The sequence below is a fragment of the Schistocerca gregaria genome, chromosome 1 (genome assembly GCF_023897955.1).
Source record: "Schistocerca gregaria isolate iqSchGreg1 chromosome 1, iqSchGreg1.2, whole genome shotgun sequence".
Lineage (NCBI taxonomy): Eukaryota > Metazoa > Arthropoda > Insecta > Orthoptera > Acrididae > Schistocerca > Schistocerca gregaria.
This window is the reverse complement of record NC_064920.1, coordinates 126,999,386-127,025,500: the sequence shown is the minus strand read 5'-3', so window position 1 is coordinate 127,025,500 and position 26,115 is coordinate 126,999,386. Positions and strand designations below refer to the sequence as shown.

Genomic DNA, 26,115 nt, shown 5'->3' with positions numbered 1-26,115 from the left:
AGAGTGGTTCACCAGTGAAGGGGACCGCATATAGGACGACGGTGCGACCTATTCTTGAGTACTGTTCGTGTGTCTGGGATCCGTACCAGGTCGGATTGCAGGAAGACATTGGCGCAATTCAGAGGCAGACTACTAGATTTGTTACCAGTCGGTTCGGGCAACACGTAAGTATTAGGTACGTGCTTCGAGAGCTCAAATTGGTATCCCTGGAGGGAAGGCGACGTTCTTTTCGAGAAACACTGTTGAGAAAATTTACAGAACCGGTACTTGAAACTGACAGCGAACGATTCTACTGCCGCTAACATACATCGCTCGTAAAGATCACGAAAATAAGATACGAGAACTTAGGGCTCACACGAAGGCGTAAAGACAGTTGTCTGGTATAATTTATTGGTCCAATGAATACCCGTTTATCATCTGCATTTCTTCTTGGTGTAGCAATTTTAATGGCCAGTAGTGTACGTAGATGTAAATGGAGATGGAATAAAATTTACGCCTTGTCATAAGGCTAGGCAAATGTGTTATGTTTTGGTCGGTTCCAGCTGACTTTCTCTGGGCAGGGAGACTTTGTGGTGGGTCATCTTCTCCCAAGCGAGGGCAGTCTCTTCTCACGCAATAAGGCAGCCAATTTTCTTTGGACAGAGTAGAGATCTGCTTCCATCCAAGCGATAGCGTGACGACAGTTTGGCGTCTTTCCTGGCTGTTGTAAGTTTACTTCCTCTCGTTTCATACGCACTCCGCATTTCATACACATTTCGCGCACTGTGCCTGGCTGATGCCGGCTTGCCTAGGGGTGCCCTTTTTCCTCACGTGGGCACCAGGAGGAGAAAGAAGCGAACCAACGTTTCCGGTTCGTGGCTATGGTTGGCAGCGACTGTCTTGTGATGCTGGCTAAACGTGACAACTTTTGTATGGACGATGTTGATTAATGTTCACGTCCTGTCACAGTGCAAACCATGTCCACAACGCTGGTTCGGTGCTTCACCCAGCCTCGCTGCATAGCAGAGGACAGCTTGCGAAGCGTGGGACCACAGCCTGTTTCTGTCGCTACCTTGCGTGCTGTAACTGGGAAATCGTCGAACGCATGTCTCATGTTGGTTTCCAGGGCAAAACTCTGCACTTTCTGCCTATCGAATCCTGTGTCTGTAGTTCAGAGAAAAACATGTACGTTTGCATACTGTGTAGCCGGCCGTTAGTGAATTTCGTGCTTGTAATTACAAAAAACAAGTCATACTGTTGCAGCCATGCATTGTCTTATCACGAACTTGGAGGTCACACGACGTAATCAGAGGTTCATTTGGAACTTTAATCATTATAGGTAAATTTTAAATTTCTTGACTTTGCTTATGACTAGCGCACTCATCAATGCTTCACAGCCGCACAGGCTATGACTGCAGCGCCTAGACCGCCCGGCTAATCCCGCGCGGCTCGTGGTCTTCAGTGATGAAAGCATATCCTGCCTGTGCGCAAGTGAAGGCCGTTTGGGTGTATGACGTAGAAATGGTGAGCGCTGTCTTGTAAAGTGCATTCGTCCAAGACACACTGGCGCCACCCCAGGCCTTATGGTTTGTGGTGCAGTGAGCTGCAACTCTCGCTCACCTTTCGTGTTTCTGTAGCGGGCGCCAACCAGCGCTCGCAGAATGTTGTTGGACCCGTTCCTTTGCCGTTCTTGCAACGGGAAAGTGATGTATTATTTTAACAGGGTAATGCTCGCCCACATTTTGTCCGTGAAACTCAATGTGGTCTGCAAAATGCAACAGTTTACCTGGCGACCACGATCTCTGGCCTTGTCTACAATCGAGCAAGTGTAGGATATGGTGAGACGAAGAGTGACCCGTACGGCTCGTCAACCTACAACGCTTAGGGTACTACGTGAACTGGTCGAGCAGGAGTGGCATTACGTATCCCAGCACAGTATTCGCTGTCTGTAGGATTGACCGGATACCAGAGAGTGCTTGCATTGCCGCCCGTGGAGGCTACACCATACACTAATATTTATGTTTCAGCTGGTTCCTCAGAACAGCTTGTAGTAAATAAATGTCGTGTGACTAGGGCCTCCCGTCGGCTAGACCGGTCGCCGGGTGGTAGTCTCGATTTGACGCCACTTCGGCGACCTGCGCGTCGATGGGAATGAAATGATGATGACTAGGACACCACAACACCCAGTCCCTAAGCGGAGAAAATCTCCGACCCAGCTGGGGATCGAACCCGGGCCCTTAGGAGCTTGTACTATTGATCTGTAAATGAAACCATTTCATCTACGACAACAATAAATCTTGAGTAAATTGGAAACCTCTAAAAGGGTGTCCCACATTCTCTGGCAGTGTCTACAGCCTGTGTCACTCCGAATCATTATAAAAGTATATTGCAAAAAATTAAATAGGGCAAGAACTTTTCGAGAGTTCTTTGTACTTTATTATACATATATTTATGTGCCGTAAATAATAAAAAATTAGTAGCCTGTGTTCGTCTGAATGTTTATCAGAGCAGCGTTAAAAATTTGAAGAAAATCGGTCTCAGTAGTAAATATTGCTGACAGTTTGTTCTCAACTGCTTTGGGTAGCAGTAAACGTTTTGTGTTCAAACACTATCAGCTGTTGCACGGTGACAGCGCATTTATTAGTACCAAAGTTTACGTGTCGGTAGCCAGCAGAAAGCATTTACAGCTCGTGCTAAACAACATTACCCAGGCGCGAGAACGCGTTCTAGTGCTCGCCGCTGTGCGTAGGATCAGTTGACTTAAACTCCTCATTGTTGATGTTTATAGATCCGCCAACTCTGACTGCTTAGCACTTCTGCTCAAACTAGAGAGGGCTCTAGGTTCACTTTGTGGCAAGTACCGAAATTAATTACATGTGGTGACTTCAGTATTAATTTTGTATGTGATTGTGCAAGAAAAGTATGTTGGAAGGTCTCCTAATTCGTATGATCTGATGCAGACTGTGTTATTTCCAAGTAGGATGCACGGAATCGGTAGCACAGACATAGACAATATTTTTATCATTCTTCATTACTAGATGGGTATTCTGTTAGTAAAAGGGCCTTCCAGACCATGATGTGCAAATTTTAACACTAACATTTTTGTAGTAAAACAAATGTTATATGTAATTACAAACTATGCAGAATAGTTGACTGTTGGCGTTTCTTCGGCTGACGTTTCGCCAGCACGAGTGGCTGGCATTGTCAGAGTTTCACCTCCCATAGCTGGTCAAACTTTCACAGTGCCAGCCAGTTGCGCTCGGGAAAAGTCAGTAAAATCATCAGACGAACGTCGGCCGAAGAACACGAGACAGAAGCCAACAGGCAGTTTGTCAAAAAGTGACCACGAAGGGCTTATCAATTTTGTATCTAGAAAAGCTAATCCAACGACAATTGCGACTTTTTTAAACCTCGTTAAGAAACAAGGGTGGCAGGATGTTTATAGTGTCGATAACAAAAAAAATGGTTCAAATGGCTCTGAGCACAATGGGACTCAACTCCTGTGGTCATTAGTCCCCTAGAACTTAGAACTACTTAAACCTAACTAACCTAAGGGCATCACACACATCCATGCCCGAGGCAGGATTCGAACCTGCGACCGTAGCAGTCGCACGGTTCCGGACTGCGCGCCTAGAACCGCGAGACCACCGCGGACGGCTGTCGATAACACAGATGACAAATACACTCCTGGAAATGGAAAAAAGAACACATTGACACCGGTGTGTCAGACCCACCATACTTGCTCCGGACACTGCGAGAGGGCTGTACAAGCAATGATCACACGCACGGCACAGCGGACACACCAGGAACCGCGGTGTTGGCCGTCGAATGGCGCTAGCTGCGCAGCATTTGTGCACCGCCGCCGTCAGTGTCAGCCAGTTTGCCGTGGCATACGGAGCTCCATCGCAGTCTTTAACACTGGTAGCAGGCCGCAACAGCGTGGATGTGCAGTTGACGGACTTTGAGCGAGGGCGTATAGTGGGCATGCGGGAGGCCGGGTGGACGTACCGCCGAATTGCTCAACACGTGGGGCGTGAGGTCTCCACAGTACATCGATGTTGTCGCCAGTGGTCGGCGGAAGGTGCACATGCCCGTCGACCTGGGACCGGACCGCAGCGACGCACGGATGCACGCCAAGACCGTAGGATCCTACGCAGTGCCGTAGGGGACCGCACCGCCACTTCCCAGCAAATTAGGGACACTGTTGCTCCTGGGGTATCGGCGAGGACCATTCGCAACCGTCTCCATGAAGCTGGGCTACGGTCCCGCACACCGTTAGGCCGTCTTCCGCTCACGCCCCAACATCGTGCAGCCCACCTCCAGTGGTGTCGCGACAGGCGTGAATGGAGGGACGAATGGAGACGTGTCGTCTTCAGCGATGAGAGTCGCTTCTGCCTTGGTGCCAATGATGGTGGTATGCGTGTTTGGCGCCGTGCAGGTGAGCGCCACAATCAGGACTGCATACGACCGAGGCACACAGGGCCAACACCCGGCATCATGGTGTGGGGCGCGATCTCCTACACTGGCCGTACACCTCTGGTGATCGTCGAGGGAACACTGAATAGTGCACGGTACATCCAAACCGTCATCGAACCCATCGTTCTACCATTCCTAGACCGGCAAGGGAACTTGCTGTTCCAACAGGACAATGCACGTCCGCATGTATCCCGTGCCACCCAACGTGCTCTAGAAGGTGTAAGTCAACTACCATGGCCAGCAAGATCTCCGGATCTGTCCCCCATTGAGCATGTTTGAGACTGGATGAAGCGTCGTCTCACGCGGTCTGCACGTCCAGCACGAACGCTGGTCCAACTGAGGCGCGAGGTGGAAATGGCATGGCAAGCCGTTCCACAGGACTACATCCAGCATCTCTACGATCGTCTCCATGGGAGAATAGCAGCCTGCATTGCTGCGAAAGGTGGATATACACTGTACTAGTGCCGACATTGTGCATGCTCTGTTGCCTGTGTCTATGTGCCTGTGGTTCTGTCAGTGTGATCTTGTGATGTATCTGACCCCAGGAATGTGTCAATAAAGTTTCCCCTTCCTGGGACAATGAATTCACGATGTTCTTATTTCAATTTCCAGGAGTGTATAATGCTTTCGTAACACATTCATCATGCTCTTAGAATGTTACTTTCCATTAGGACGTTCAAAACAGGGTACTATCAGTAACAGCAGCCTGGGTAGCTGACTAGTGGGATAAGGATATCAAGTATAACAAAGTGGGAATTATATCAAAAAGTTACAAGTAGTCACAGTCGACTTACAATACCCAATTACAAACAGTACTGTAAGGTTCTTAAAAATGTTATTAGGATGGCAGAGAGTAAGTGGTATGCAAATAGAATATCAAATTCACAGGATAAAATTAAAACCACATGGTCAGTCGTGAAGGAAGTGTCTGGTCAGCAGCACAAGGTCGACGATATAGTCACTTCTTAATAAAAAAAAGTTCCTGTTACGTCAGATATGTGTACAGTATTTAACAGTCATTCTCTGAGCATTGCTGGTGAATTAAATAAAAGCTACAGGGGACTACATAACTTTCCTGGAAAATTCCTATGTGAGAGTGAAATACTCCTCTGTAACTCTGAAAAGGAGGAGATTGCTGTTCCAACAGGACAATGCACGTCCGCATGTATCCCGTGCCACCCAACGTGCTCTAGAAGGTGTAAGTCAACTACCATGGCCAGCAAGATCTCCGGATCTGTCCCCCCTGGTGGATGACATCGGAAGTTCACTGAGGCTTTTTGCAGATGATGCTGTGGTGTATCGAGAGGTTGCAACAATGGAAAATTGTACTGAAATGCAGGAGGATCTGCAGCGAATTGACGCATGGTCCACGGAATGGCAATTGAATCTCAATGTAGCGAAGTGTAATGTGATGCGAATACATAGAAAGGTAGGTCCCTTATCATTTAGCTACAAAATAGCAGGTCAGCAACTGGAAGCAGTTAATTCCATAAATTATCTGGGAGTACGCATTAGGAGTGATTTAAAATGGAATGATCATATAAAGTTGATCGTCGGTAAAGCAGATGCCAGACTGAGATTCATTGGAAGAATCCTAAGGAAATGCAATCCGACAACAAAGGAAGTAGGTTACAGTACGCTTGTTCGCCCAATGCTTGAATACTGCTCAGCAGTGTGGGATCCGCACCAGGTAGGGTTGATAGAAGAGATAGAGAAGATCCAACGGAGAGCAGCGCGCTTCGTTACAGGATCATTTAGTAATTGCGAAAGCGTTACGGAGATGATAGATAAACTCCAGTGGAAGACTCTGCAGGAGAGACGCTCAGTAGCTCGGTACGGGCTTTTGTTAAAGTTTCGAGAACATACCTTCACCGAAGAGTCAAGCAGTATATTGCTCCCTCCTACGTATATCTCGCGAAGAGACCATGAGGATAAAATCAGAGAGATTAGAGCCCACACAGAAGCATACCGACAATCCTTCTTTCCACATACAATACGAGACTGGAATAGAAGGGAGAACCGATAGAGGTACTCAGGGTACCCTCCGCCACACACCGTCAGGTGGCTTGCGGAGTACGGATGTAGATGTAGATGTAGATGTAGATTGAGTCCATAATTAAATCTCTGAGGGCTAAGGATTCTCGTGGATATGATGGAGCATCTAGCAGAATACTAAAGTACTGTGCTGCACATCTTAGCCCTGACTTAGCCATATTTGTAACTTTTCATTTAAGAACGGTCAGTTTCCTGAACGATTAAACCACTCAGTACTAAAGCCGCTTTATAAAAAAGGAGAAAGGGATAATGTAGATCTCTTTCTATGCCATCAGTATTTGCTAAAGTTATTGAAAAAACTGTGTTTGTAAGAAGAACTGATCATTTTATTTCACATAATTTGCTATTAAATGTAAAGTTCGGTTTTAGAAGTGGTCTTGTTCAAAGACTTAATGCTGCTATTTTTATTATTCGAACGTTATCTGAGGTGAGTGATAGTTCGACACTAAAAGTAGTCTACTTTGCTTATTTTCATTCGCTTATGCCGAATGGTACTATATTTTGGGGTAACTTATCCCATTCTCAAAGGATATTTGTGGCTCAGTAAAGGGCGGTTCGGGCAATAAGTTGCGTAAATTCGCGAACTTCTTGTCGACTCCTGTTCATTAGTTTGGGTATTCAGACATTGGCCTCTCAATGTATATATATATTCTTTACTGTCATTCTTCCTAACAATATCAGCTTGTTGCAAAGAATTAGCAGCTTTCACTCAGTTAATAATAGGCAGAAATCCAATATGTATTTGGATGGCGCTTCCTTGACCCTTGTGCAAAACGTGTGCAGTATACAGCTGCATCCATTTTCTATGAGTTACCACATGAATTAAAAAATCTTAGCAGTAATCCCCGCCCTTTCAAATCGAAAATGAGGAGTTTGTTCGTGGGCCACTCCTTCTGTTCTCTCGAGGAGTTCCTTGAAAAATTGAGAGGGTTCCTGTTATATCGGTGATTAGGTTTATATAAACATATGGCTTGTCTTCTTTTCGGTTGGTAAACATTTTATTGTATATGTTATTACTTTTATGTTGTAATTTAATGTACGGACACGTTCCATGACGTTGGAGATTTGCTCCTCAATTTGGTCCTTCGGAACTTGACGTGTAAAATAAATTTAAAAAGAAATACTTTGTTTCGATGAAGCAGCATCAGCTAGTTGCCGCTGACCTACCTCCGTAATTCAGATGTTCTCCTTGCTATCTGTTTAGTACATAGCATGATACCGCAGCTTTCGCTCACCATAACTGAAGGGATGTTCCTCATAATTAGCCGTGTGTGATTTTAGGCAATTCCATTAAGACGTTGACTGCCATGTGGCCGCCGGCTGCCACACGACGTTCAACGCGTTAAATAATCGCCAAAATTGGAAGCAAAAACCTCATTATAGACTTTGCTTGAGATGCTTGCAGGAACCAACAGCTATTGCAATCGACAATAAAGAGAATAGAGAAGGGGAGAAAGAAGATAGCTGCGAGTATAAGTGGCAGTCAGATGAAAATCGTATGTTGGCACCCACGTTGGTAACGCAGGTGTGCACAGAATGTTCTCTATTGGGAGTCAGGAAGTAACAGCACCAGCACCAATGTTCATCGCTGCGCCGTTTGTCTGTTACACGTATTCGACTTCAGGTTATCGAGTCGTGCGTGTTTTAAACTTTAATACGGAGGCCGGGAGACAGGAACAGCGAGATGTAGAGCGATGTTTGACTTCGGAAAGAGTGTCAGGAAGTGACGTTTATGCCCGAATGTCTACTGTGTATGGCGAACACAGTATGTCACGTGCGCTTGTGAATGCGCGGAATGAACGATTTCGAGGAGGTCTGGTGTCACTGAAAGATAGCATTTGGCCAGAACAGGCTCATCGAATCATTACCCGTTCTGTCAATGCTGCGGTGGATGACGCCATCAGAAATAACTGACAGCAGATGGTGGAAGACATACGGCTCATGTTGGGCATCAGTCACCATGACGGAGCATCTGGAGTTACGGAAAATCGATGCACAGTGAACTCCCCACAACCTGACGGAGGAGCCGAAGTTGAACAGCATGTCGACGTCGCTGCAGCAACTGGAACGTCATTACGGGGAAGATCATCGTTTCCCGGCGAGCATTGTCACGGGAGATGAAGCATGCTGTCAGTTTGGACCGGAGAGTAAACGCAGAGCTAACAATGAAAGCACGTGGATTCGTTCCCACGGAAAAAATCTAGACCTGAACACGCCACCTGCGAGAAAGTCATGGTGGCCTTATTCTTTGACTGCAAGGGCCAACCATTCACTTTCTGTAACACGGCGCGACATTAACGCACAGCGATACGTGGACACTTTGCACAAACTGAAGCGCTTCAAGCGCCAAGGAATGTTAACGGATGGCATCATTCTTTTGCAGGACAATGTCTGCCCATTTGTTGCCAAAGCTGTTTCGAGTACGCTGCAGAAATTTCGCTGGGAAACCCTTATGCATCTTCCATACAATACCGATCTCTCTCCATATTTCTGGAACCCTGAAGCAAGACATTCGTAATCGCTGATTTGCTTCGGACGAGAAGGTATACTCCTGAGTACAATCTCGGCTCCAGCCGTAAACAGTTCTCCATGAAGACACTGACCGTGTTGTCTCACAGTGGGATAATGAATTAACAGTTAAGCTACAACGTGAGTGAACAGTTTGGCTGTCAACAAGAGAGACCGTGCTCTGTTAGTGAAACTGTTTTATGTGAACATCATCAGTTACAACGCTGCATTGAAAAATATCTCTGACTGAAAGGTATGAGGAGAGGCCCTATCTATGTCGCTAAATGGTTTATAGAAAGTCATAATGAAATTCGAAAAGACGAGTGAGCTTACTATGGCACGGGAAGAGGAAGCCGTCTGAACCGTGAAAATTGACTTTCAAAATCTTTTCTTAAAGAATTTACTTTATTTACTAGCGATTCATCAAGAACATTAACACACTATGTGAGCGTGGAAGTAGTTGGCAAGGAGTAACTGATGGAAACAAATTAAATTTCAACCAATGGAAATTTTATTCATAAAAGCCTTTTCAAAAACAGATTTAAAATTATAAGTAGAAAAGCACCCTCGAAATATCAATTTACAATTATTCAGAGGCAGAATATATATTTTTTTTATTTTTGTTTCCATAGGAGCCTTCGGCCTGAGAAGCTTCCGCTCCCTTTCAACACGGTCGTAGTCACGACCGCTCACAACGACCTCTGAAAAACTACACGGGTGCAAATCTGCAGCACACCAGATTACTTTAAACTAAAAATTTTAACATCTCAGACAAACACATTAACTATACACCCCGTAAGAAGGATGGAAATGGTAAAAAAACACATTAAGAAATTATTTTCCACCAAAGTGCAATTTGTTTTTAAAAGGGCACTTACGGTGGAAGGGTGGCAACTTTAGAAAAATGACTATTTCAATAAAACCCATGAAATTCAGACTTACATAAAGTGTACAACATGCTCTGCATTACACATATACCGCCTCGCAAGATGATAGGCAAGATAAAAACGTATCTCAGGAATTCGGTCTTCACCTTAATTCTATAAATTCGTTAACACCGAATCCGACAAACATGACAGAGGCAGCTATTAACGTATGGCAGACCGACAACAGACAGACCGACAATAACTGCCTAACAAATGCGGACGAGAGACAAACGAGCAAGCTAGGGACGAGAGACTGACCAAGAAAACAAGTAGAATTTAACAATTAAATGAAACAACGTATCACGAATCACTTCTAAAAACTGCGATTTCTGGCGAAGACCTGGCGCAGCACCCCCAAAACGCTCTCCCGAACCGTCCGCTGCCAGCCGCTTCAACGGACGCAGGAAGGCGCGCCGGTCTCCCGTCTCACAGCGTCGCAGCTCGCGCCGGCCAGACCAGGGTCGTGGTTTGACTCCTGTTGCTCTCGTGTCGGCCGCGAAGCCACTACCCCTCGCTATACGGCGCGGCCACTGGACTCACGTGGCGACCTCACATGCGCCGACGCCCAAGGCGGACAAGTCATCTTGTGTCTCAGTGCGCGACCGACCAACCGATAAATTCGACTACCAATGCCCATTGCCTGAGCCAACTCGAGCAGACTGGCGGCCTAACACATACTAGCACTCCGGACGACAGACAGACACTAACCGCCTCACCAATGCGGACGAGAGACAGACTAACTTGGCTGATCAAATAACCAGCCTCTGCGACTCAGACCGACTGGCGAGCTCATAGCGGCCCTTAAATGCACGTGAACAGGCAACTTGTCCGCTTTACCACCAGAGGGAGACACCAAAGGTGCGATTGCCACAGCGGCGCCACCGCCAGAAACGGAAGGCGCCTGCTTTACACTACGCGCTGTGGCACGCTCTTCAAAACAGCATATTTTACCACGGCTCATCGTCCTATACCGGTGGAAGTTGTTGACGAGCTTCCTGTGGCTGTAACTGGCCATACAGCACGTGCACCTGGCAGTTCTAGAGCAGCGTCACGAGTACTGCCCATCCCACGGTCACCGGTACGGAACGTTTTGCGGTCTGTTTTACGTTGGTACTCGTACAAGACCCAGAAGGTGCAGCAGCTAAAAGCTCATGACCGACAGCAACATTATGAATTTACTGTTCGGTTTCTGACACACATCGATGTGGATGACATGCGACCGAGCAATATTTTGTGGACTAACGAGGCACGTTTTTATAGGGTGCACTTGAATATGCAGAACAGTCGGATTTGGGGTGCTGTTAAACCGCATGCTGTGCACCAGGAGCCACTGCACTCGCCGTACGTGACTGTGTGGTGTGGGTTCACGAGCACCTTCATTCTCAGTCCGTTCTTATTTGAAAAGAATGCACCCAGAAGGCCTGACAGACGTACCGTGACATCTGCACCTTACCGAGACCTCCTTGTACAGCACATAATGCCTGCTTTGGAAAAGTGCAACTCTGTGGAAACCAGTGTTTTCATGCAAGATGGTTCGATACCTGAGGTTGCTTCCCAGTGGAAGATTCTGCCAATGCAACCTACCAAGAACCTATTGTCTCCAGAGTCGTCGCAATGAAAGGGCCGCAGGGTCACCCGATCTGAATACATGTGGCTTTTGGCTCTCGGCATATCTAAAAGAACGCCTTTACCAGAGACACGTTCAGTCTCTTCCTGATTTGAAGGTCAGTATACAGGAACACGTTGGCCAGATTACACCGGAAATGCTGCGAGCAACTGCTGACCTCGCCGATGTCTCCGTTGCTTATATTGAAGAAACCGTGTAAGCGGCGGTTTAAAATAAAGTCAACAAAATGCCTTTCTCACTTGTTTAACCTTTTCTGCTCATGTTCCGTTTCTAGCCCATTACATATGGTAACATTTCTATACGACTCTCTTACATTCACTACACCACCTGGTGGCCAAGAGTGGAAATAATATTTTTTCAGCATAAGTGTCTGTTCCGCATTAACGCCTTACAATGTCCACCAAGTTTCGCTTCTTTTATTTTTTTATTTTTTTTTGTTTTGTCATCAGTCTTCTGACTTCATCTCAGAGTAGCACTTGCAACCTACGTCCTCAATTATTTGCTTGACGTATTCCAATCTCTGTCTTCCTCTACAGTTTTTGCCCTCTACAGCTCCCTCTAGTACCATGGAAGTCATTCCCTCATGTCTTAGCAGATGTCCTATCATCCTGTCCCTTCTCCTTATCAGTGTTTTCCACATATTCCTATCCTCTCCGATTCTGCGTAGAACCTCCTCATTCCTTACCTTATCAGTCCACCTAATTTTCAACATTCGTCTGTAGCACCATATCTCAAATGCTTCGATTCTCTTCTGTTCCGGTTTTCCCACAGTCCATGTTTCACTACCATACAATGCTGTACTCCAGACGTACATCCTCAGAAATTTCTTCCTCAGATTAAGGCCGGTATTTGATATTAGTAGACTTCTCTTCACCAGAAATGCCTTTTTTGCCATAGCGAGTCTGCTTTTGATGTCCTCCTTGCTCCGTCCGTCATTGGTTATTTTACTGCTTAGGTAGCAGAATTCCTTAACTTCATTGACTTCGTGACCATCAATCCTAATGTTAAGTTTTTCGCTGTTCTCATTTCTACTACTTCTCATTACCTTCGTCTTTCTCCGATTTACTCTCAAACCATACTGTGCACTCATTAGACTCTTCATTCCGTTCAGCAGATCATTTAATTTTTTTTCACTTTCACTCAGGATAGCAATGTCATCAGCGAATCGTATCATTGATATCCTTTCACCTTGTATTTTAATTCCACTCCTGAACCTTTCTTTTATTTCCATTATTGCTTCCTCGATGTACAGATTGAAGAGTAGAGCCGAAAGGCTACAGCCTTGTCTTACTCCCTTCTTAATACGACCACTTCGTTCTTGATGGTCCACTCTTATTATTCCCTCTTGGTTGTTGTACATATTGTATATGACCCGTCTCTCCCTATAGCTTACCCCAACTTTTTTCAGCATCTTGAACAGCTTGCACCATTTTATATTGTCGAACGCTTTTTCCAGGTCGACAAATCGTATGAACGTGTCTTGATTTTTCTTTAGCCTTGCTTCCATTATTAGCCGTAATGTCAGAATTGCCTCTCTCGTGCCTTTACTTTTCCTAAAGCCAAACTGATCGTCACCTAGCGCATTCTCAATTTTCTTTTCCATTCTTCTGTATATTATTCTTGTAAGCAGCTTCGATGCATGAGCTGTTAAGCTAATTGTGCGATAATTTTCGCACTTGTCAGCTCTTTCCGTCTTCGGAATTGTGTGGATGATGCTTTTCCGAAAGTCAGATGGTATGTCGCCAGACTCATATATTCTACATACCAACGTGAATAGTCGTTTTGTTGCCACTTCCCCTAATGATTTCAGAAATTCTGATGGAATGTTATCTATCCCTTCTGCCTTATTTGACCGTAAGTCCTCCAAAGCTCTTTTAAATTCCGATTCTAATACTGGATCCCCAAACTCTTTTAAATCGACTCCTGTTTCTTCTTCTATCACATCAGACAAATCTTCACCCTCATAGAGGCTTTCATTGTATTCTTTCCACCTATCTACTCTCTCCTCTGCATTTAACAGTGGAATTCCCCTTGCACTCTTAATGTTACCACCGTTGCTTTTAATGTCACCAAAGGTTGTTTTGACTTTCCTGTATGCTGAGTCAGTCCTTTCGACAATCATATCTTCTTCGATGTCTTCACATTTTTCCTGCAGCCATTTCGTCTTAGCTTCCCTGCACTTCCTATTTATTTCATTCCTCAGCGACTTGTATTTCTGTATTCCTGATTTTCCCGGAACATGTTTGTACTTCCTCCTTTCATCAATCAACTGAAGTATTTCCTCTGTTACCCATGGTTTCTTGGCGGCTACCTTCTTTGTACCTATGTTTTCCTTCCCAACTTCAGTGATGGCCCTTTTTAGAGATGTCCATTGCTCTTCAACTGTGCTGCCTACTGCGCTATTTCTTATTGCTGTATGTATAGCGTTAGAGAACTTCAAACGTATCTCGTCATTCCTTAGAACTTCCGTATCCCACTTCTTTGCGTATTGATTCTTCCTGACTAATGTCTTGAACTTCAGCCTCCTCTTCATCACTACTATATTGTGATTTGAGTCTATATCTGCTCCTGGGTACGCCTTACAATCCAGTATCTGATTTCAGAATCTCTGTCTGACCATGATGCAATCTAATTGAAATCTTCCCGTATCTCCCGGCCTTTTCCAAGTATACCTCCTCCTCTTGTGATTCTTGAACAGAGTATTCGCTATTACTAGCTAAAACTTGTTACAGAACTCAGTTAGTCTTTCTCCTCTTTCATTCCTTGTCCCAAGCCCATATTCTCCTGTAACCTTTTCTTCTACTCCTTCCCCTACAACTGCATTCCAGTCGCCCATGACTATTAGATTTTCGACCCCCTTTACATACTGCATTACCCTTTCAATATTCTCAAACACTTTCTCTATCTGTTCATCTTCAGCTTGCGACGTCGGCATGTATACCTGAAGTATCGTTGTCGGTGTTGGTCTGCTGTCGATTCTGATTAGAACAACCCGGTCACTGAACTGTTCACAGTAACAGACCCTCTGCCCTACCTTCCTATTCATAACGAATCCTACACCTGTTATACCATTTTCTGCTGCTGTTGATATTACCAGATATTCGTCTGACCAGATATCCTTGTCTTCCTTCCACTTCACTTCACTGACCCCTACTATATCCAGATGGAGCCTTTGCATTTCCCTTTTCAGATTTTTTAGTTTCCCTACCACGTTCAAGCTTCTGACATTCCACGCCCCGTCTCGTAGAACGTTATCCTTTCGTTGATTATCCAATCTTTTTCTCATGGTAACCTCCCCCTTGGCAGTCCCCTCCCGGAGATCCGAATGGGGGACTATTCCGCAATCTTTTGCCAATGGAGAGATCATCATGACACTTCTTCAACTACAGGCCACATGTCCTGTGGATACACGTAACGTGTCTTTAATGCAGTGGTTTCCATTGCCTTCTGCATCCTCATGTCGTTGATCATTGCTGATTCTTCCGCCTTTAGGGGCAATTTCCCACCCCTAGGACAAGAGAGTGCCCTGAAACTCTATCCGCCGGAAGTCTTCGGCCGCCAATTTATCAAAATTTAGGCAGTGGCGGGGATCGAACGCGCTTTGATTATGAATCAAAGACGCTACCCCTAGACCACTGGAGCGCTACCATTCGTTAATAACAGCTCACACTGGGCCATTGTGAACAGCTGTGCCTTAATTATAACCACCCGGTTCTTCCCAAGGCAAATATGAAATAAGAAGAAAATTTAAATTTTAGGTAAGAGAATAATTTATGTGTGACACATGTTATTTATTTCACTTTGTCGGTATCGTAATAAGTGACATTGTCTGCTACACCTTACTGTTTACTCCTTTAGTGTTTTATAAGATCTCCTTGTTGCAGAACGTGGTCAATCTTCGTTTGTTTCATCGGTTCTTTATTTTTTTATTTGGAGTCCTAGTGAGAAACTGTTGACTTTGAACGTCAACATGTTGTCGATGTATTGATTCTACTTACACAGCCCGTTAATGCGATCGTTTGCCGATTCGCTAGCTGTAGCTTACAAGTTATACGAGAAACGCGTTTGTGCGCAGCTTACAGCTTCCGATCTGCACGTTCCCTGCCGCACGGTGAACGTTCGCAAAGGAGCCGCCTCTAATCCCGTTGTTCCGTCTCTTAGCGCGCACTCTGCGCGGTACGAGCCTACAGTTGAGTCGGCGTAAGTTGGCCCTGAAAGTTGCAGTTTTATTAAGATGTATTTGTAGCATTTGGCAGTTCGCATAATAACAGAAAACAAATTCAAATATTATATACATTACAACTCATTCTCATTTAATTCTTTTGTATGAAAATGTGCAAGAAATTGCCTATTGAGTTATTTCTTAGGTGACAAATTTTTGGAATCAACATTACATATCCTTCCTTTTTTTGCATTTAAAGTTTCATATCGAAATACTATCATAAGCTTTGGAATCTTGGGATGATTCGCATATGTAAGCCTATAACCAGGAAGACGAGTTACTTTCTCGTATTCATCCCATAAGTGTGCCAGATGCTGTGAGTTGTCTGTTGCTTCGAGTCCAAAAATTGGATGAATTTTGTGCTCCATGGTGCTCGTTGTTGCGTGTCGCTTTGCTTCGGGAAACGGTTTCCATTCGGGTATCATGGCGTTAGGAACCAGTGTACAGCTCATGTGAGTTCTATTGATCAGTCGAATCGTGTCCATTATCGCGACAAATTTCAGGTGCTCAAAATGATGTTCGATTTTGATTTCCGAATTACAATTTCTACATGCGGCTGACAGTTTTAACTGAATGAAGTAAAGCTTGGAATTGGCCATTATTGTCGGGTTTATCAGTTTGTACCAAATCGATCGGGCGCCCTCTGGTATTATTTTCGTAGCTAAATTTTCCCACACGATTTTCCATTTGTGCTACGGTACTTGCACCTCCAATTTATTAGGATTTGGTATTCTCTTGAAAGCTATGGCCATATTACGAAGATTTACTTGTTTGAGGACGTCTGTTGATATGAAGGTTTTATTGCGATAATAATTTCGGACAAAGTTTAATGAGTGTGGGATACTGACAGTCCTAACCGGTGCTACCTCTGATGTTGGCGATACTTGTGCAACAGTATAACAGCTGGCGAGTGTGGCCGCTCTTCTATTACACACTTAGCTCTGTTGAGAAGTGGTGCCGTGTATTATCTGTGCAAGCCCATTAGTCCTAGTCCACCCGCACTTAAGCTGAGGGTGAAGATCTGCAGAGAAACCTTGAACTTTTCCCTCCACCATACAGGCGAGTATCTCGCTTGCTGTGTAGTCCTCCCTGCTTTTATTGCGCATCGGGAGGGCCTGAGCTAAGCATCACGCGTTTTCGAGTATTTGTGCGTCCCACAGCTGGACTTTTCCAGTCATAACTAAATTTCTGCCAGCTTGGACTTTTACTGTCGCTCTAATGTTATGCAGTGTCGTACGTTAATTGAGAACCTTCATTCTTTGTGGGTTAATTGCCATAATGACACCTAACACTTGGTTAAGAGTGGCAATTGCACCTTTTTCATACTGCCGGAGGATGTTATGTAAGAGCGCAGCGTCTAGTGAATTTTCCATGAAAACATCCAAGTCATCGGAGTAATCTCTGCATGTGAACCTTGCACTTCCAATTTAAATTCCTTGACGCTCACAGGATATGGTACAGAGGAGAAGATCTGAAGTGGGGTAAGCGTGACATTTCCACGCGCCTGCCTCAGCCAATAGTGTAACAAGATTTTCTAAACGTCTCTATGGCAACGTCTCAGTACTGTCGCAGATCTGTAGACGGCTATTGTTTTCGCCTGCGGGGTGTATATGCAGCTCGTGTCCACAGCCTGGGTAATGAGCTAGAGTGCCTGGGCAGCCAAACCTTTCTTGGGCTTCGTGGCTACAAGCATCCAGACTAAGCAAGGCGACCAAACGCTAGCAAAGGGCACTGCTCAGGACCAAATGCCTAGAAAACTGAGATCTTATGTCTTCTGTTGCCATATACAAAATGAATTAGCTGAGCTAATTGTCTTGTCAAAGGAGTAATACTGACGTGGTTTTAATCCAGAAAACCCGTGCATCAAACGAAGCAGATGTTCGTAAAAGAGGAAGGATGGGCCACTAATAAGCCAAAACATTATGAGCACCTACTTAAAAGCGTGTTGGTCCACTTGTGGAACGCAATTCAGCTTGACTCTGGGTGCCATGGTTCAAATGGCTCTGAGCACTATAGGACTTAATATCTGAGGTCATCAGTCCCCTAGAACTTACAACTACTTAAACCTAACTAACCTAAGGACATCACACACATCCACGCCCGAGGCAGGATTCGAACCTGCGACCGTAGCGGTCGCGCGGTACCAGACTGAAGCGCCTAGAACCGCTCGGTCACAGCGGCCGACGATTAACAAGGTGTATAACATACTTCAATTATCGTAAAACATTCATATGCCATTTTAAACTCAAAGGCCTACCAGATGATGACGTAAATTACCGTAAACAGTTGCATTTTAGTAACAGCTTATCATCGTACATGGCTGATGCCATGGATTCAGCAAGTACTGGAAGGTTTCCAGAGGTTTATGGCACAAGATGCCTACGCACAGGTCACACACTTCCCGTAATTTACTGATGGTTGGTTTGCGGGCGCGTATCTGTCGACCGATAGTGCCACAGTTGTGTTTCATCGGGTTCAGATAAGCCGAATCTGATTGCCAAGACATTAACGTGAGTTCACTATCATGCTCCTCAAACCACTGCAGCACGATTCTGGCCTCTTGACACTGACAGTTATCCTGCTGGAAGATGCCATCGCTGTTGAGGAAGACATCAAGCATAAGGGGCAACAGGTGGCCCCTAATAATGAGACGCAACCCACAGCTGTCATCGTACATTCTATTACTAGAGTAGGTTCCGTGGAAGCCCAGGTGAATGTCAACCCACCGGCCTGCATCCGTAGTGAGGTGCACGATTCGAGCAGCTGCTCGTCTGTATTAAGGCATGGTTGGACACCACCATCGACCTGGTTCAACAATAAACGGGATTCATCCGACCACGCAACACGACGACATTGATCTGTGGACCAGTCTAGATGATCGTGTGCCGGCCGGAGTGGCCGAGCGGTTCTAGGCACTTTAGTCTGGAACCGCTCGTCCGCTACTGTCGCAGGTTCGAATCCTTTCTCGGACATGGATGTGTGTGATGTCCCTAGGTTAGTTGGGTTTAAGTAGTTCTAAGTTCTAGGGGACTGATGACTTCAGATGTTAATTCCCATAGTGCTCAGAGCCATTTGAACCATTTTGATGATCCTGTGCCCACTGTAATCATAACTGACGACGTTGTTCGGTCATCAAGGGAACACGCAGGAGTCCTCTGCTGCGAAACTCCATGTGCGCTGAGCGGCGCTCTCCGAAACACTCGCGCCTGCGCCAGCACTGTACTTTGTCATCAGATCCGCCACCGATCGCCGCCTATCCTGCATTAGAGAGCGGGTAAGTCTCTGATCCCTATGTTCTGTGAGGAGGTACGGACGTCCAACTTCTCATCGCCTACCCGTGGTTTCAGCATTATTCAGCCACTTTCCACAGAAGCTCACGACAGTAGCACGCGAACAGCCGACCAACTTCGCGTTTCCAAGATTCTCACACTCAGGCCCTGGGCCACAACAATCTGGCGTTTGTCAAAGTCCCTTAGGTCGGCAGATTTCCGCATCTGCGCCACTTATCGCCACTCTGCTCCGCTAGTACACTTCTTTTACCGCGTCACGTGCCCTCGGCGCCACCATCAGCATATAACCTCGTGGTGGGCGGTGGTCATAATGTTGTGGCTCAGCAGTGTATGGGTATTAGTTTATTGGTGCAACTTACCACAGCGCTTATGGTGTTTCCACTTACATTAGAGCAAACACTGGTCATGCACACTTAGTCTCAGGAAATACAGCTGACAAAATTCATGTTTCAATAATGCTTCAAGAGCTCACTATACATAACATGCACAAAATCCTAATGTAGAGTGGCAGCCAAATGTTCTACCTTTTACCGTCAAGCCGCCAGCATGTACTGGTGATTGTAACAACCACCACGAACAGTGGAAGCAAACACTATGGTAATGAATTTTTTTGATTGGGCTGAAAATCACAACCTTTATCAATTTTTTGGCGTTAAGCATTTGAATACGTTTAGCTCAGCTGCATGGCAGAGAGGCTATAATCCAGACCTCGTAAAGACCGACCACTTTCTACATCAAGAAAAGTCTTGTCAGACTTCCCACATAGCCAACATAGACCTGTTATTCTCAGAATTGGCTTATCCACCCCACTGCTTAAGTCAGAGCCATATAGAAGGACTTTTGAGAAGGCCAGTTGGAAAGGTTTCTCGGATCACCTCGAAAATGTACTTGTTTCACTCCCCTGGAATGGCAGAGGTTAAAATAGGCTCGGGCGTCTGATAATATACATCTAAAATTTTTATCCCATCTTGGGTAAAATACTAAACAGTGCATGACTTGCTTCTTCTCTATTATTTTGAAGACAGCGACACTACCCAAAGAACTGAAAAATAAAAAAATTGTGTCAATCTTAAAACCTAACAAATCACAGGATCTCCCCGAGAACTTTCGGCCTGTTTCTATGCTCAGATGCACGTTTAAGCTCTTGGAAAGACTCATTTACAGTAGAATTGACAGGCGTATTTTAGAACACATTCCAATAGAACAAGCGGGTTATAGGCCTCACGAAAGATGCAACGACCATGTATTAACTCTGACGACTTTCATAGAGGTCAGTTTACAGGAAAAACTAAAAGCATCTGTGGCGTTTATCGACATTACGCCAGCATGAGACACCGTATGGAGAGAAGGAAAGATTTACAAATTACTGGAAATAATTAAATATCGAACAGTAGCAATTCTTGTTACTAACATGATAAGTAATCCATATTTACAGCTTTGCCTAGGTGAAAATAGATGCTCAATAAGGAAACTAAATGATGGTCAGCAACAGGGTTCGGCCCTCGCACCTTTCCTGTTCAGCCTTTATACAGTATTTCCGACCTTCCAAAAATATCTTCGAGGTAATTCTGGTACGTAGACAACATCGCTCTGGCTTGTCAATCAAAAGATATGTTCAGCCAAAGGAAACACTGACAGAGGACTTATCGGCCCTTAACTCACACTGCAAAAAAGGGTAAGATCGAGTTTTGTGCGTTTAACCTTAACAACAAACAAGCTGACACTGAGCTCAATGTGCAATTTGATGGCAGTATTCTCCGTCACAACAAATACCACAAGTATCTCGGCATTCCACAAGACCACACTCTATCTTATAAAAAAAACACCTGGGAAACACGCCAGCCAAGACAAAAAGTCAGAGGCTGTGTGGCTTCAATAGAAACTTTGTGTACATCGGCTGTTGCACTGGGTTTTTCAGCCACAAAGTATTGTGCTTGAGTGTGGCGTAATAGTTACCATAACTGCCTCAACGGAGCGCATATTACAACACGATGTGCATGATTACTGGTACACTCAAACCAACTCCTGTCTACTGGCTTGTTTTGCTGAGCAATATCTACCCAGCGCAGATTCACAGAACTGAGGCCCTGTTCAGAGATTACCAGAATATACAAGAGAATAAGGAATTATCCATTCATCAAGACACAGTTGTCTTCCGAATAAATAGGCTTCGGTCCAGACACCCACCACTACTTAATAATAAACAGCTTCTACAAGTAACATCGAAGTAAGAGATCTCTGGAACAAGAACTGTCCACACATCGGAAAAAATGAAATGATTGTGTGGCATTGTTGGTCGGGTGGCCCTATTCACAGAAGTTCGGCCACCGAGTGCAGCTGAAGCCACACTGGGCGACTTGCGTGCCGGACATGAGTTTGAAATGATGAAGAGGACAACACAACACCCACTCCACGAGCGGAGAAAATCTCCAACCCAGCCCGGAATCGAACCGGGGCTCTCTGCATGTAAGCGGGAGGACCACACATCGGAAGTTATCAAGAATGGGAACGGTTCGAGAAATATAAATGTGAGAATGTGGGTGTCGAATTTGACGGAACTGTGGGTCAAAAGAAAGTGAATACACACTGGATGTGGTCAGTGCTCTCATTCACTCTATAAATGGGGTATTATGGAGTCACGAGTTGTGGTGAACTGAAACAATATATCAGACATATAAGAAAGGAGTGTGTCCTACGATGCTATAAGAGCATGTGGAATGATTTTATGAACACCAATGCCACAGCAGTGAAATTGATTAGAAACCCAAATATTAATATTTAGTCTCTTTATTTTTGTTTTATATAACGGCATTCATTACATTCATAAATATACCGCATGTGTTTGTTCTTAGTAGCTGAACACTGGGAACAGAGGTGCGAGCTTTCAGGGACCTCCTTATACAATCTCGACTACACAGATGAGCTAAAACATTATGACCACCTGCTTAATAGCTTGTTTGTCCGTGACTGGAAAGACATACATCGCTGATTCTGAGTGTCAGGGATCAGACAGTTTGTTGGTAGGTTTGCGGAGATATGTGGCATTAGATGTTTACGCACAGGTCATGTAATTGGAGAAAATAACGGACCACTGATTTGCGAACGACGTTATGACGCCCGATAGCGACCAAATGGGCTTCATGGAACTTACATAAGGCGAATCTGCTCGCTGAGACATCAACGCGTGTTGATTGTAATGTTCTTCAAACCACTGTAGCGCGGTCCTGGGTCCGAGACTCGGACGATTATATTTCAAAGATGACATCGCTGTCGCGGAGGACAACAAGCATGAAGGAAAGCAGATGATTTGCAGCTGTCAACGTGTCTTCGATTACTACCACAAGTCCCATGCAAGTGCACGAGAATGTCTCCCATCGTACAACACTGCTCCCACCACCCTGCGTCCGTGGCGCGCTGCACATTTCGAGCCGCCGGTCATCTCTATGACGGCGTTCGCGGAGACGACCATTGTCCTAGTGTAGCGAAAACGCGAGTCATTCGAAGAGCCGACGGTCCCGTGCCCTATGCCATCTTCATGGACAATGTCATTGGCTCAACATATGAACACGTAGGGGTGGTCTGTTGCGGAGCTCCATGTTCAACACTGGAGGAAGAACGGTGTGCTCCGAAACACTGGCATGCACCAGCATTGTGCTCTTTCGGTAGGGATGTCACGAATCACCATGTATCCTACTTTACAGAGCAGACAAGAGCCTCAACCTCACTTCTGTGAAGGGTCGTAGACGTCCAACCATTTAGCGCCTAGTGGTACTTTCACTGTCCCCCTCTTTCCGCAGACGCTCACGATAGTAGTACGTGACCATTCGACTAGCTTCGCCGTTTTCGAGATACTAGTTCACAGGCTCTGCATAGTAATAATGTGCACTTTGTCTCAATGGATTTCTCCATTTACAGCCCTTATCTTCGCTAGGGTAATCCCCCATCCGTGTCTGCCCCGCTTACATATTTTTGTTTCCGCGTCACGTGCCCGCAGCACCAGCATCGCAACAGGCAGTGGTCGTAATGTTTTGGCTAAGCAGTGTATAGTCATTTTGTGCGCACCTGGGTTAACAGTCGTTAGAGTGTGGCTATTGTTAGGCACTTCTTTTTGCTAAAGCTTCTTGGAAGGCATGTCCAGACAGAAATGTGTCGTCGCGTGTTCCAGGCGCCCTAGCGAGCCGGAGGAGTCGGTGCGCGGCCGCTGGCGTCGCCGCTACGTCGAGAGCCGACCCTTACTGTTACGGATGGCGCAGCTCAACTGCGCGTTGCAAAAGAGTCGTGCTGCCGCCGCCGCGCTGTTGCACGAGCACGAGCACGTCGCGCATGCGCTGACACAACGCCACAGCGCATGCGCCGACTGCCACGGCGCATGCGCGTACTGCCACAGCGCACGTGCCGACCGTCACGGCGCATGCGCGAAAGCAGCCGGTTGCGCCTGTGCTTGCACGTGTGTGGATCTCAACTCACAGCCGCGACTTCGCGCGCTCCGCGAGCGATTCTTACAATCGCTGAAGGTGCCGAAGTTTCTGGGCGAAGCGAAGGTAGCCGGTAAGCAGTTGCACGAGTGGCTGTGGCGGTATGCCCAGCCGCAGCAGCAGCAGAAGAAGACGAACAAGAAGAAGAAGAAGGTGAAGGACAAGGAGAAGACTCCTGTGCTCGCTCTGGTGCCGAGGGAGCTGAGCTCCAGCGACGAGGACCGGCTCGCCGAAGGACTCGCCTGTGTCATCCTGTAGCAGTCCAACGCGAGTGCCGTCAGACGTGACACAGACTGTACAGTTCGCAATCTTCACCTCACTCAAATTACTACTCAGGGACTGGTGCAGGTGGCGCAGCGACATGATTCCCTCCTCCAGACATGACGCGTCCTCTCTTGTGTCGTCGCCTTTATAAGTTTCGACGATGGCCATAAAGATGAAACTGGCAATCTGATCTAATGATTTAAAATGAGATTTACATTGCTGTTTCTACAGTTAATTTAGATATCATGGTTGCCAGTCTCTTGCAATGGCCCAGTCGATCTCATTTGATAACCCACTCACATTACATGCTCGTTCAGTGAGTCGTGCAAGACTTTTAAGCGAAGAGACCTCTCACAAGATCAATAACACCAAAACTCACCAGCGATGCCCACACAGGGGCCATGAGGCGTCGCCGTCTTTAAATACAGCTCATTCTCTCCGTTCCCTTGTAAGACACTCGTTGCAGTTACACTGCCCAGAAATAAACACACCCAGTGCCTAGGTATACAAACCATATATACCACTGTTTTCTTAGACGTATATTGTAGAAACATTGGTTTCCTTTTTTTTCAGAGCTGTTTGTATCTAGTAGTTATCATTAAAGTGCAGCTACTCACAGAAGTCCAGTAAGAGACGAATTATCATAGATATTCTAATCCGTTAATGCGGAACCGATGTACCCTGAAAAAAATTTAGTTCCAGTATTGGCCACCAGATGCAAGTCTGGCGCTGTGAATGTAAAACACAGAAATGTTTCATTATGTAATGGATTAGGAACAGGAGATTGGCAGAAACAGTCAAATAAAGTCAAATAGGCATAATGTTGGTTTTATTATTAACTGATGCTTACACAATTTGTTGAATGTGAGCACCGGAAACGTCGACGAGATGATGTACAGCACCAGATTTGCATCTGGTTGCCAAAATTGGAACTATTTCTTCTCAGTGTAAATCAATCCTGCGTTAATGCGTTAGCATATCTATCACGTTTCACTGCTGTACGATAATTACAGCCCACACGGGACCTCCCTGGGTAGTTGCACTTTAAGTATAACCACTCGGTATAAGGGTTGTTCTAGTATTAGGAGTTACTAAAATAAAAATTACTGCAGTTAATTTACAACACCGAATGGGGACTTTTTCTTACACAGTAGAACACGATATATATTTAGGTGTGTTTTTGTTAATGCAAGCACACTATCGGACTGAGTATTGCAAATAACGACGAAACTGTTTTCTTTTAAGTAAATCTCTATCAGAGCAGTTGTCAAAAATCGAGATTTATTTATTCAGTACGAGTTTAAAAACAATAGTTTCTAAAGCCGTTTTGTCGACAAACGATTTCCATACTGACTAATCGTCAGATCGGCTTTAAAAAACGTTCATCACTCAGACATGCCGTCGGCATGATGAGTAAATGTATGGTAGTAAACATGTACAATCTACGCAACATACATATCATTCCAAATTGCAATCGGATTTTGTGTAACTGCAGCAATTGTTGATCCGAGATACGTCTGAAATACTGTGTCCGTTTTTGTGCAAGATATCAGTGTCGATTTCACGTTCTTGTGTGCTTAATGGTATGATATTTCCAGATCTCAGAGTCTTCTTTTTCCGACCATTCCTCGTCAAACAACTACGATCTTCAGAGAGTACTTTTGGCAACTCTTAAATAAGTCACCTCTGTACTATTGCCTAGAGGACATGTAAAAAAAAAAAAAAAAAAAAAAACGTGAATGTCGGGTCAATAGTAGTCGCCAGTGCCATAAACCAGTTATATTCCAGTACTAAGACCGCTTATTCGTATTATTTTGCAGTCCATTTCGCAACTCGACAACGATGGTATCTCTTGGTTAACTATTTCTAAATCTTTCATTTATGCAACTTAAGAGGGGTACCAGTTTGCTGTGAATCACGAAAGAATCCCCTGAAATCTCTTTGGTTACTATTCCGTAACATTTTAATAATGTCGTCGCCTCCTTGGCATTAGTTAACTCCGAGGCAGCAAGCTTACAGAAGCATCAGTAATATTTCACTTTTCAATAGAAGGTAACTGGACGAACCTCTCCAGCAGCCCACCATGTCCTAGCATCAAGATTCATTTTCTTTGTGTTTATTGAATACAATCAAACTTTTTCTGTTCTATTCAGTCATATTATAAGAGAAACTAGTCCCATCTACTGAAGTAGCGAGGCAAAGAAATAGCTTATGATAATTCTATTAGCTGACGCTGTCCTTTGAATCTGCAATTACTGGGTTCTCAAACAAACACATCGATAAGAAACATCGC

The 26,115-nt window shown here is 45.2% G+C and overlaps 1 protein-coding gene across 1 annotated transcript in view; it reads left to right on the top strand.

The window, feature by feature from the left end:
• The window catches only part of LOC126327281 (uncharacterized), a 122,733-nt gene extending 97,221 nt beyond the window's left edge, over positions 1-25,512 (top strand). The window contains exon 5 of the mRNA XM_049995917.1: positions 23,249-25,512. Coding sequence (XP_049851874.1) covers positions 23,249-23,816 — 568 coding nt within the window. The 3' untranslated portion in view covers positions 23,817-25,512. The remainder of the gene's footprint in view (positions 1-23,248) is intronic.
• The last annotated feature ends 603 nt before the right edge of the window (positions 25,513-26,115 follow it).